The sequence below is a fragment of the Astatotilapia calliptera genome, chromosome 9, assembly GCF_964374335.1.
Source record: "Astatotilapia calliptera chromosome 9, fAstCal68.1, whole genome shotgun sequence".
Classification (NCBI taxonomy): Eukaryota; Metazoa; Chordata; class Actinopteri; order Cichliformes; family Cichlidae; genus Astatotilapia; species Astatotilapia calliptera.
This window is the reverse complement of record NC_137430.1, coordinates 21347090-21361049: the sequence shown is the minus strand read 5'-3', so window position 1 is coordinate 21361049 and position 13960 is coordinate 21347090. Positions and strand designations below refer to the sequence as shown.

At 40.9% G+C, this 13960-nt stretch overlaps 1 protein-coding gene across 1 annotated transcript in view; it reads right to left on the bottom strand.

The window, feature by feature from the left end:
- Nucleotides 1–7404: 7404 nt before the first annotated feature.
- Nucleotides 7405–13960, bottom strand: part of ube3c (ubiquitin protein ligase E3C) — a 30007-nt gene continuing 23451 nt past the window's right edge. The window contains exons 20-24 of the mRNA XM_026179788.2: nt 12562–12774; nt 10440–10628; nt 10286–10352; nt 10049–10179; nt 7405–8487 (exon numbers count right to left, since the gene is read on the bottom strand). Coding sequence (XP_026035573.1) covers nt 8317–8487; nt 10049–10179; nt 10286–10352; nt 10440–10628; nt 12562–12774 — 771 coding nt within the window. The 3' untranslated portion in view covers nt 7405–8316. The remainder of the gene's footprint in view (nt 8488–10048; nt 10180–10285; nt 10353–10439; nt 10629–12561; nt 12775–13960) is intronic.

Here is a 13960-nt window from a genome sequence, read left to right as displayed (position 1 = left end):
GGAAAAAAACTCACATGTTTTACTGCGGATAAAGGTGAGTTTAAAGTTAATAATGGTGCAATGTATTATATTTACAGACAAGACAAATGCTGACAGCCTGTTTTTACCCTCCCTTATAAGAGGTTAACGTGAAAAAACCTTGAAAAAGTGGAGAGCGCCCCAATGACCCCATAGCGTCAAGGCCGTGCAGGAGCGTGTCCAGATGGGTGTCATGGGGTGGCCCCAGCCCAGGTTGCAATATACCCCCACCCCTTTTGTTTTAGGGAATTAATTACATTTGCTGGTATAACATTTCTACTTTTGCTGGCCTGTTTCTAAGTCTTGATAGTTTAAGTCAAAGTAAAACATTTTCAGGTTGTTGTACGGTGTAGCTTTTCACAAACTGTCTGTGTGAGGAAGTTCTCTAACCTATGACTTCAGACTCCAGAGCTATATGTGGATTTTTAATCTACATTGAGTCTTGCTGACAGAAAACTAATGGTAAATGGCCTGTATTTGTATAGCACTTACTAGTCCCTAAGGACCTCAAAGCGCTTTACACATCCAGTCATGCACCCATTCACACACTGGTGATGGCAAGCTACATTGTAGCCACAGCCACCCTGGGGTACACTGACAGAGGCGAGGCTGCCGAACACTGGCGCCACCGGGCCTTCTGACCAGCAACCTTCCGATTACAAGGCGAACGCCCAACTCTTGAGCCACGATTGCCCCAGACTAAACTAGATCAGTGTTAAATAGATTGCATTTTAAATTTTGTTTATCAGTTATTGTAAAACTGTGTAATGTGTTATGTTTCCTCCACTGAAAAAAAAATTTCCTGACTGACAGAAAGAACTAAATTAAAATTTTGATTGAATAATTTTAGTTATTTTCTCAATTTTTAGTTATTTTCTCCAAAAACTTTGATTTAGTAAGTCAGAATTTTGAGATGCTTAACTAGATGCTTAAAATGTTTGAGATAATAACCCAAATTCTAAATTATATATGGCAAAAAAGTAGTTGTTTGTTTTGTTTAATTCAGGGTTTTTTTTTCCACTGGCAGAAATAAGCTTCCAGATTGTGAATTTAAAACAACAAACAAATAATGTTTAAATATTTCATTACCAAAAATGTGAAATCTATCATCTGTACCTTATGGTATTAGTTTTGCTGAATTTAAAAAAAAACCTGTGGATGAAAATAGCGAATGTAGTGCATGGATACATCTGTTTTCTTCGTCCCAGCCCTTTGTCAAAATGAAACTAAAACTTTGAAACCTAAAAGCTGAAATAGGCGGATTTTTATTTGTCTCATTTCCACAGACAGGTAGGTTTCAAAGTGGCTTTCATAGCATTATAACTTCTCCGTTTTGCACTTTATTGTTGTTGTTTTTTGGGGTTGTTTTTTTTTTCTTTTTTTTTTTTAAAAAAAGAACAGTTTTCTGTATTTTACTTTTATAAATTTCATAAGCACCCCCCACACTCCCTAGCAGATCGTTACATGGAGAAACCTTTGGAATACAAGCGCGCTGATCCACACAGGTATGCACACGGGTGTTCACTGCTCGTAGACCCAAATTACACCTTTCTTGGCTGCTACTTCGAAGCACATCTGTCCTGCGTGCTGCACAACAACATTGAATATTTAGTATTTACTGCTGTTTACACTTAGCTAGATTAATGCGATGGTGTTGTGTTTAGTATGTTGCTTTGTTTTTTTTTGTTTTTTTTGTCTTTTTTTGCTTGTTTTCTATTCTTCTCTCAACAGGTGATCCAGGAGATTTTTATTTTTTTTCTCCCCCCCTTTCTCACCGTCCCTCTCCCCTTCTGTTTTTCCTTTCCTTCCTCTTTCTTTCTCCCTTTCCTATCTCTCACTCATGTCTGTCCCGTCTGTAACATCTGAAAATAAAATATAATAAATAATAAAAACAAAGATCGACCAAATGGACCAATACGGCAATGCCACGATGATCCATTTGGCAAAGTAAATCCATTGGGTATCCTTGTTGGTCTTCAGACAACAATTCTGATGGCTAAAGAACCAAATGGGACAGGCGGGAGAAAAATAAATAAATAAATAAATAAATTTCATAAGCACAAAGTAAAGCACCAAATTGTCTTAAAGAGAGGAAGAACAGTCAATGTGATAAACTATTTTAATTACAGCTATTACCAATGTTAATTACTGATTGGTATTTCAATCCTCGTCTGCATGTCAAAGTGTCATTGAGCAAGACAGTGAATCCCGAGTTGCCTCCCTTGTAAGTGTGTGAATTATAGGGCAAAAGGTGCTTGAACAAATGTGTGAATGAGGTTTTTAGTAAGACGGCAATTGGAGTGCTCAAATAAGGTAGACAATCACTATGTAAGCACAGGTCCACATAGAGGGGTAAAAGTGACCTTCAGTTTACACTTAACTTTGTTTCTCAGTGACAAATATTATTAATATCAACGGGATAACCTGAACTATTTATAAATGAGTAGGGGGAAAAAATATTTCTGCATTGTTATAGCCATTTTGCCTGCTGAATGAGGGTAATCAGTCGAAACTGCCCTTGATGACTGCCATTGACAAGTGAGAGGATATTTACTAAAAGGTTTTGTTAGGTTAGATTTTTATTTGGGATCACTAGAATCTATAGTTTTTTTAACCAACTGAATAATTACTTAGAAATCTGCAGACATATCAGTATAAAAGAATGTGTGGAGGCAGCTGTAGACACAATAACTGGTGCCTGATATCGGTCACGGCCACCTGTTAGCTCAGTTCCTGCAAAACAAGCATTTTCTATGAAGAGTGGGATATGGCTCTTAACAGGGTCCATTCGTCTTCTATATGTTCAAGACATTCCTTAATACAATTCAAAGTGTTACACAGGTTACATTTCTCAAAAGCTAAACTAGCAAAAATATTTCCAAACGTAGAGCCATTGTGTGATAGATGTAAACAGACTCCAGCTACTTCCCTTTATATGTTCTGGTCCTGTCTGACAATTGCTCCCTTCTGGTTATCATTTTTTGATGTCATCTCTAAAGCCTATGCCTATAACATCTTGCCTTCCCCCTTGGTCTCAATTTTTCTGGTATAATGACTGCTGCTCCCCCTGCCCGTTTACAGAGGGTCATTGCCTTTTCGTCATTATTAGCAAGACGCCTGATTTTATTTAAACGGAAGTCTACTACTGCTCCATCACACCACCACTGGATAAGGGATGTTATGCAAAATGGCAAGCTGGAAAAAATCAGATGTACTCTCAACTGATCCATCAGCAAATTCCACACAACATGGGACCGTCTGATAGCATACGTCAACAATCTACCTGGTCTGAAACTGTGAATGTTCCAGACCAGTTCCTACCACCCAGATAAATGCACATTCTCATATAAAACTCTGTGTAATTCATATAAAACTACATCTATATATCCATTTTTTTGAGCACCCATCTAATTCAAAGTCACAGGGTGGCTGAAGTCTATACCAGGACACCAGTCTATCACAGGGCTAATATGAGATTTAGTGCAGTAAACAATAAATAAATAAATAAAATGTAGGACAATGTTAAAGAACAGAAAATAAAATATTAACATTTACTGTTTAAAATGTTTAATTTCAGTGTAGTTTTCATCACTGTCACTGTTGGTTTTCTTTTAGATCAGTTGCAATATAGATAATATTTGACAGACTGAGATTTAGAAAGTTCAGATGAGATAATACAACACAAGCACTTGACTCGCTGTCAACACATTATTGTTTGTGCCTCAGATTCAACAAGGTGCTGAAAACATTCCTCAGAGTTTTTGGTCCATGTCAACATGATAGCATCGGCAGTTGCTGCAGAATTATTCGCTGCACATTCCTCAAGAGAATCTCTCGTTAGCCCATGTGCCACAGGCGCTCTGCTGGATTGCAATCTAAACTGTGGAGGTAATTTGAGTACAGTCAACTTACTGTTTTCTTTAAGAAACCAGTTTGAGATGATTTGAGCTTTGTGACGTGGTTCGTTATTCTGCTGGAAACCATTAAGAAGATGGGTACACTGCAGTCATGAAAGGATAAACATGGTCATCAGCAGTACCAGGCAGGCTGTGGAGTTTAAAAGACGCTCAATTGCTACTAAGCGGCCCAAACTGTCCCAAGAACATGTCCCCCTCAAGTTTTCAACCTCAATAAACATGAATGCAACTAAAAGATATATAATTAAAGGTTTATTTATTCAAACAATCAATCATTAATGGAGATGCGCTGGTATTAACTAAATGCACACTAATCAAATAATAATTTGACCAGATTCCATTAAATTTAACATTTTATACTGTACATAAATAACAAAAATATTTCAAAACTTACATGTAATAAAATAACTTAATGGCACAATTAAGCCACCAGTGGCCTGAATTGTTGATACAAAGCAGGATGGAGCCACACTCTTATCTTTACCCCCCAAAAATGACCCTACCATCTGAATGTCACAGCAGAAACTGAGACTCCATAAGCTTGAGGCGACATTTTTTCATTTCATATATCGTCCACTTTTGGTGAGCCTGTGTGAACTGTAGCTGTGAACTGTCCTGTTCTTGACAGCTTCAGCCCACGGTGTGGTCTTGGTGCTGCTGAAGCCCATCTGCTTTAAGCCTTGACATGTTGTGCATTCAAAGATGCTCTTCTGCATACCTTGGTTGAAATGAATACCTTTCTTCTGTTCAGTTCAATTCAATTTAATGTTAGTTATATGGCACCAAATCACAACAACACTTTCCTTAATACAAAGAAAACCCCAACAATCATATAAGCCCTGTGAGCAATCGTTTTGGCGACAGTGGCAAGGAAAACATTTTCCATAATATTTCAACAGGAAGAAACCTGCAGCAGGGAGGGTCGTCATGTGCCGCGAGCGGTTGGGGTGAGGGGAGGAGGACGTTGTGGAGATCTAGATCTGGGATCTGACAAAAACTAAAACTATCATTAAAACTCATTTTATTTTTATTCAATTTAGTTTTTATATTAATGTTTTAATCATTGAAACGCTGAAATTTGCAAAGTCTGTCGTTTGTTTTTATTTCCCGTTTTATGGTAATTTTGATGGTACGCGTTTCACCGAGGGACACCTGAAAGCAGCACGTCATTGAGCGTGGACAGCAGCGTCGTTGCGGTGTCCTGCTCACACATCCGCGATGACACCCAACACCAGACTTTGCTGTTCACGCGCGCACAGTGGATGAAACGAGGCTGTCACGTGCCTCGCATATCCCCTAACAAACCTAGAAACGTGCCGGATCATAAGAAGCGCTTTCACGCGGCATTCAGGGAGCAAAAGAATCAGACAAACGGCTTTTTGCGCCACCTGTCGAGCGCACGAGAAACATACGACCTGTGTCTGTTGTAATTATAAGCCTGATCCAAAACCATTGAGAGGGGAGGGACAGGTTTCCATGTAAGCTCACCCGTTTTCCCTGCTATAAGAGGATACCCACTACACTAGCAGTGTGATAGTGGGACTTTTAATTGTAAATAATTCTCAGTATCACGCCTCTGCACAGGTGTAAGAGTTGGGCTGAATTTGATATACTGAAAAAGGCTTAGTGAGCCAGGGCCTAGTTTATATTATACGATATTATAAGACTGTTTATAAGATATTATAAAACTGTTTGATCAAAACTGTCAAATGTAACCAGAAGAAAAGGCTCAGACTCAATTTTGAGCTTATTTTCAACACTAAATCTCAACTATGAAATAAGAAGGTAAAGTTCTCACATTTGCATACTGGCTTTCAATATTTATTTATTTATTTTTTAAAAGATGATCTCCCCTTGGGTCACACTCTAGAAATGTAGGATACGCACAGAAGACATATCTGAGGAACTGATAAGCAGTGAGGTGAACTCATCCTAACCCAAAGAAGTCAAATAAAGCAGGGCAGGTTATTGCAGTTTCAAACCGAAGTGAGGCTGAAATTACAGGCCTGCATTGATTTTAAATGGAAGATGAAGGTCGTTTTTGCAGTAAAAGCTGGCCGGAGCTCTTGCCAGCAAAAGAAGACCCAATGAAAATGACAGATAGCTATTAATTATACTGGGCATTAAGGGCAGTCTGGATTTAATTAGACCCATTGAGCGGGAGGAATCACAGCAAAAATAGATATCATGCATAGGTCAGTGCTTTTCCATACTTTGAAAGTCTTCACTTAAGACTCTTTATTTTCTCGCCTTTCTGTGATCGCTGTGGCTGAATTTGACGTGGTAACAAAGTAGGGCGACAACGAGACTTAAAAATCGATCAGATTTAATTTAAACGGCAACCACAACTCAAATAAGCTTGGGCTGATCAGTCTTCATGTCTAGACAGGCAGAAAGGCAGCACAGGCACTCCCTGTCCTGATGTACTGCTATGCCAAAGCCACTGAACCCACATTTCCTTCACAGGCTTCAGTGCCAGGAGAGCCATATTCATAAAAACAAATGAATTCATTGCTTTGATATTTCTGTTATTGGTTCGTGACCTTGAAAGGCTTCCAGAGGGTCTTCAGGTGTTTTCAAAGTCGTTTCCATGCAGCACTAAAGGTTGACCACCAGGTGGCAATCTGCTACAAGAAATATGTTAGCAGAGACTTAACTAAGATCTTTTAATCCACAACCTGGAGCTATGTCCCAGTTTTTTTGGTCAGTGCGCTCAGTAAATGGCCAGTTTAAACCTCAGGTTTGCTTCCATGTTAATTAAAATCCATGTTTTCATGCCAGCTTCGCAGGGACACTCACTTTGGTATCTTGTTTTGGAAAGCAGGCTACAATCCCACCCCCCTCAAAACACCCTCAAGTGATTTTTTTGATGCTTCCTCGCTACGCTGCAAGATAAACAAGCCTAAAAGCTTCAATTAGCCCTTAAAAATCCTATGAGCAAGCTCAAGTAGCATACGCAGTGAAGATGATTCACAACATCCTGCATTAACTTTGTCAGTTATAATCCATCACTTGGTAATAGTCTTAAATAAATCTTATAGTAATTGAGATGAATCCCTCATTTCAATGACAAGTCTGGTTTTTAAGACCCAATTACCACTTTGAGTTCTCTGGCCCAGAGGATGTGCGGCGTATGAGAAGAGGGGGGCAGCGAGCTGGCTGCTTTGGCGGAGAAGCGAGGATGGAGAGATGGACTCGGTCCAAATAGGGATGGATATCTTCCTCAAGGGCTGCACTGCATTAGAGGCCAGGTAGATTTATGACAAACGCACACAATCTTAATTTGTGCTCAGCCCGATAATGCATCTCAAGGCCAGAATAGTTCTGCTCAGTGTTTCTTAACTGGATGTTTCTTTAATTATATGTCAGAGGCCATAAAACTCAAGAGGAGATTTTCCCACAAAGCACTGTTTTATGTCTCGGTCATTACTGTAAATTACAAGTAACAAGAAAATATGGAGGGAAAAAATCAAAAAGAAAAGTGGGTTTATTTGTTTCCATACACTCTTATTTTTTTTTCAGCCTGTTGGTACACTGATCATCTGTAAGCCTCATCAAACATGACACAGTTGCTGCTTCCCCCTACTAAAAAGCAAACTTGCAGGAGGAAGGAGAGGGGGGGGTCGTTCACCTTAAAGCAGACGTGTGTGAAAACAGAAACTCGTCACGTGAAAAGGAGAGAGGAAAAACAAACCTGTACAAATACTGAATAGATGAATAATACAAGAGCAGCTGTAAACATATACATATTCACACAAAAAAAAAAAAACCAACCTTCAGTGCTCCCCTCCCCAAACATCCAGCAAGACAAGTCATTTCTATTCTTCAGATGGCGTGTGCACACTTACTGTATCGTTATCAGACACGACGGTTAATACTAGGAATAATAATTCGAGAAATCACAAAAACCTGCAGGTTCACCGACCTCTACGTGAAAATTCATGACGGCTGTACACAAAAGCTCCTCCTGCCTCCACAGCCCTTGGCTTTACAGTCCTGCCCACTCTGTCCCCCCCAGTCTGTTGTTATATTGCCTTTTTTTGTTTCAACATGATGCCGCTTAATCTTTGGTGAAAACATTTCTCCATTCAGTTACACATTTGTTTGTTTTTTTGTTTGTTTTTAAATGTATGCACAAAATACCTTCTGCAAAATTTAACTAAGCTGCTGATCTGTCTGAAGAATAAGAAGGGATTCAACATTTCAAATGATTTAAAAGCACCCTTCTTTCAGTCTGTGGGGGAGCATTTCCTCACCATCGGCTTGGCACGCACGCACGCACACACACACACAAACAGTAAAATCAGTCAGTGCATGGTTTGCTTTCCCTCGTCTATTTTCAGTCTTTCACCCCAAAGCCACTTCTGTCTGGAGGCACAGCTCAGCTCAGCTCGAACCCGGAGGATGACTCGATGGCATACAGCAGCTTGTTCCTCATCAGGTGCTGGTCGCAGAACTCGGGGAGCTTGAGCAGGTTCATGCAGGTGCTGGCGGTGGGCAGGCGATCCAGGTCAGTCCCTCCGTTGTGGATGCAGAAGGCCGGGTAAAGCTCCTGTTTATGAGTGAAGGGCTTCAATTAGAAACTGATAGAGAGAAATCTCTACATCCCCGAGGCGTTTAAGAACCATGGAAATTAAAAAGAAAAAAAAAAATGAGGCGACAGGCAACACGTGTCCGTAATGATCCCAATTTCAAAACCAATTCAGATTAAGCAATAACTGTCAACTTCCACAAGGGGATAAATGTTAAAAGAGAGACATTAAGTGCTAAGCTAATACAGTGGAAGTATAAATTGAGGAAATAATCTTAGTGCTTGAAAGGTACCGAGTGGGGAAATCAGCCCACGGTTTGACCCTTGGATGAGACGCTGGAGGAATGGTCATTTCATGTTGTCTAGCTGGCATTTTTTTAAATCAAGCCTCTCGCCGATGAGGCCACCTCATCCGCAGGCGGTGACACGGACCGTTTCCATCACTGGCCGGGCCAACGCACCAGGTACTCCGCCCTGATTTCATCCTGCTTTTTAAAGTTAGCATAGATGGCTCAGCGGCCACACTTGCCCGATTAAATGGCTCTTTAGGGGTTTGGCCATAATGACCCCATTTTTCTGACAATTACCGTATTAAACTATCGTTGCTTATTGAGAAAGTGTCATTACCGCAGGCATCATTTTGGGGGGGAAAAATGGAGAGTTTCCATCATCTTTTTTAAACGGCTTCTCCTGACAGAGCCATTTCTCCTCTAATGAATCCTGGGCCGAATCACGACAGCTAATTAAAGCTTAGCTGGCTTGAGCTGAGGGCCGGGTCAGGGGCCGCTTCCCTACGAATTACCGCCTTCTGCAGCCCAGAGACGAGCGGAGGCGGGAGGAGCGGAGTCATATTTATCAATGGTGGAGTGAAGGCAACACTCAAACACAGAGAGGAGGAGAGCGTTGCTCCCCACAGCGCAAAAATCAAGTTTTCTTAACCGATGACAATAACAAGGAGTACTAAAACCAATCATATCATGATTACACCTTCTGGTTTGACAAAGTATGACATAAAAATTGTTTAATGGCTCAGAGTAACACTTTCTCCTTTTTTCTCCTATCTCAAACTACTTAAGTGTCCCACAAATCAAGTCAGTGAGAAAGCGAAACAGCTTCCAATTAGGAAATCATTTCAGAAATAGGAGGTTAGCGGTAATGATTCAGCAAACGGTCTTCAGAAGTAGATGGATGGAGTTTCTTTGCATATTAATCTCGCAGAAAACTGCTGCTTTCTGCCCCGTCGCGCAAAGTTGAAAAGTTCAAGAGGCTACCAAGTTCTGAGCGGCAATATTTGACCAGCCAAGGTTTTTCCAGCCAAGCCCACGCATGCGAAGCTGCAGACAGACTTCTTCTGCAGAGGAAGGTCATGAACTATAAAACAACAGTGGACGTGGTGATAAGACTCGGGTCTTATCGCCAGCTAATTTGAAAACGATCATTTTCTAAGCTGTTATCAGTCTGGGCATTTTCATTACAAGCCTATTAAAGAGGGAACACTCCCTTCTGTTGAGGATGGAGAACCAGAGGATAATGGTGGGCAAGGCAAGTGCAGAGAGAAGAAAGGGGGGGGAGTCCACATCACCTTGAAGCCCAGCAGCGGTGGTCTGGAGCAGCTGGTGACAAACTTCAGCAACTTGCGCTTTTCGTCATCTGTGAATCCTTCGACCACCTCCCAGAAGATCTGGATGACGGGATGAGTGGCTGAATACCCGCCTGAAGATGACGATGAGGGTGTAAAGTTAGAATGAAATTTCTCAGTTCTATAAATGAGAATTTGCAGAAAAAACATACACAAGAAAATAAAGCACTTTGTACCTACCTGAGTAGTTTGTAAAGTTTTTTAGGTCGTCGAGACAAATTGGCACATGAGCCCCAGATATCAGAACCTTTAAGATGTTTAAAGCATATTTTTAGCTTCTTTAACACATTTTATGTTTCTTCAGGTTCAGTTATTTATGTCACGTGTAGAATACCTGAATCTCCTGCTGGTCAAACATGCGCAGCCACTCCAGGTTGACCACATTGGCCAGACCCTGTCTGAAGGCCAGGCAATGAGGCCTGATCTGCTTGTTGAGCCTGTAGTCAGCCACCAGATGGATGTAGGCTATTCGGTTTGCCGTGGTCACAGGAATATCTTTGCCTCCAAGCTTCAGCTCAACCACCTGCATCAGAAGGCACACGAGGCATTTACACGGTTCTTTCACAGTTCTTCATTTTCTCTTTAAAGTTCTTCAGTTGCGAGGTGACCGTTCGAGTATTTATTTGCAGCGTGCAGGATTTAATTCAATAACACAAAGGTCATTAAAATAGTTTCAGCAGCACTTTGATTAAAGGTAAAGCTCTCTCCATGCAAGTGTGAGGAGAAGTGCACTTCAGTGTTTCCAAATATAGCCCGACTACTGAACATCTGGTCCAATACAATTTGGCCCAGTGTTCTCTTTTCATTAGCTTTAGAGCAGTTAGCACTTGATAAGATGTGCTCGTCTCAGTTCATAAAGCTGGCAGTGCGATGACATCATAGCATCCGCAGGAGTAAGAAAAGAAAAAAAAAAGTAATGTTCATCTTTTTCCAACGCTGTCTTGGGATATGAGATCTAGTGTTTAGACAATTAAATTACTCACATGTATAAACGTGACTTCAGAAACTTTATTTCCTCTTTCTTTTACTCCAATAAATTGATTACAGGAGTTTAAAAAATACTCACTGCCTTTGTTGCTGCTGCATTTCCTGCAAATACTGCAACACTGCACCACGTGGCAATGTGAAAAGTTTTAATCAGGACGATCCACACGGCGGATTAAATCTCATCTCAAGGTGCTGCAGGACTGGGTTTGCATTAATTTTCCTAATTTTAGTCAGTGTGTTATTTGCAGCTGGCCAAAATATGGATAACCACCTTTCTGTGTCTTTCTACCTAAAGTGCCAGTTATCAGCTCAAACTCTTCCGGATGAAGAAAAATATGAACTTGCACTGATTTTCAGCATCACTGTCACAGATAGCTCGACTAAAATGAGCTCAACATCATCGTTTTGCAGTGAACAACTTTCAGCTGCCACGTTGGATCAGGTTGTCATGCTGGAACCAGTTCCCTTTCTGTTTGTTATTTTTCTCATAAACCTCCAACACGTGGCAAACAGGAACGCCGCTTTTAACAATGCTCGCATGCAGACGGTCACAAAAACTGACCGATAAACACTTTACAGGATATTTGTTTAACTAAAATAAAAACTATTGTCTGAAACTGCAGCGGTGATGAATCAGCACCTCTGACGCATTCTTAACAAAAACTGATCGATAAGCTTCACAAAGGCGTTCAGTGCCGCAATACTCAGCCAGACCGCACTATAATGTAAGCGGTTTTTCTTGTGGTTTTTTGTGTTATTTTTCAGCTTCTACCTTTGCACTTGCTTGTGGTCTAACTTAAAGTTAATCATTTTCTGTCTTTTTCTCACTCACAGTGGATTCTGATTATGTGCTAATGTAAGAGAATTACTATTGTTATCTTGCTTGCTTTGGCTATCTCACGAGGGCAAATGCAGGGCAGACTGCTCCCGGGTGTGTGCCTAATCTTTCACAAATTGTTTTCCCTGTCGTGTTTGCGACCAGGAGGGCTGTACCGTGACTCAACCATTTCAGGTGTTTGAGAAGAGCTAATACGACGCGCTAAGACCCTGAGTAAACAGGAGCTCCGTGCAGAGTGCAGGTCTGGGCTTAGGTGACTCAGAGTGATGGTGGTTGTTCACCTCCGGAGCCTTGAGCTTTGGAGGGGGCGTGCTTAAGAGCAGCTAGCTGCTTCTGTCAGGCGTGTTGTGAGGTAATTTCTCGGGGAAAGGCAGGTGGAACGGTCAACAGAGCTGCTGTGTTCGCTGCACCGCAGCAGGGCTTAGGGTGACAGCGGTGACGTGCTTTATCTCTCTCAGAGCTGAAAAGTGGTACATTATGAGGGAAATGAATTATTAACGCCACAAAGAGAAACCAAACAGGAGGAAGGACAGACGGCTAAGCATGACCAGGATACAAAGAGATGGAAAAAAAAAAGTACACGTGAATCATTTATCCAACTAAATCCCACCCTGTCCCCAACCCCGGTCACCTGAGCTTCTCCCAGATCGTTGTTGACCACGGTGAAGTTAAGGCCCAGCTCTTCCACGTCACCCTCGTAGCTCTTGAGGAAAAGCAGGTTGCGATACATCTCTGGGTCCAGGGAGGCCAGGTGGTGAATGTCCACATCTGCGCTGGTTCCAAGAAGCTTGGACAGGAAGAAACTCGCAAAGGGCAATTCCACCAGCATGTTTTCATAAAGCGCCTGCGGGAAAATGTTGATGTTAATCCCTTAAAGCCTGCATCAAGAAATAATTTGCCACGAAATTCTGTTTTGGGGGTTTTTTAATTGAGGGTTTAAACCTTCTGACAAAAACTCAAAATTGATTTGTATAATATTTTCTGCATTCAGCATAAAATCTACCTTTACCGCACCAAATCCATTCAAGTTTAGCAGTAAGCAACATCTCATTAAGGCAACTTTTAATACAGGGAGTTGATTCTAAATTCGATTCCAATTAAAATGTATTTCTCTGTATCAATCGTGCCCTCCCTCAGAGTTTGTATTTGTCCAACCAGAGAAGCCAAATATATTCAAACTACAGTCCAGGTGAACGGGAACACTGTACCGTTTGGAAAACCAAATACGTCGCTTCCTAAATTATTCAGCGTCTTCAGAGATTTACTCACTTTTAGAGGCAACCTCAAGTGGCCATTTTTTCTGCCCTTTTGTTTTTTAGTTTCATTGCATCAAACACCACAATTAAATAACTAAGAGCCTGCTTCCAGCAGCAACCAAAATGCTAGCAAGCACAAATTAAAGAAAAAAATAATAACAAAATATCACATTTGCCTGAAACTCCTAACAATGAATGAAGTGATAGAGACTTCATCTGATCACATCTGAAAATACACAAAACAACCTACCGCAAACACACACGCTTCTGCTTCACCGGACTCAAACTTTATAAATGCCAATTCTCACCTTGACCTTAAATGCCATTAAGTACCACAGCCGGGCAGGTGACTCATAAAACGAAAAGCTAATGTACTTGAATAGTCCGAAAAAGAGCCCATTGGAGACATTAAAATATACAGGTCTTTATAAATGATTGCGCTAAAAACCCTGACCGCATCAGCTAAATGGATTATAAATCTAGAGGATTTCCATAATGCATGCATCTTAAACACACACACACGCAAGCATAAATCACGGCTATTTTCTAAACACAGGTTAATTGTGCAACTCCAAACATTGTCTATTTTTTATGCAAAATAATCCACTTAGCATTTCTCTCGTGGCCGCGATTCATTTCAGACCATATGCGCGGCGTGGCCCCTTGAAACCTATCAATAACACTTGTGCTGGGAAGAGGCAGCATTAAGTATATGGAAAAAACCTGTAGCCTTATTTTTTTCAATGCCATTTACTTTATTTATGAGTGTTTATT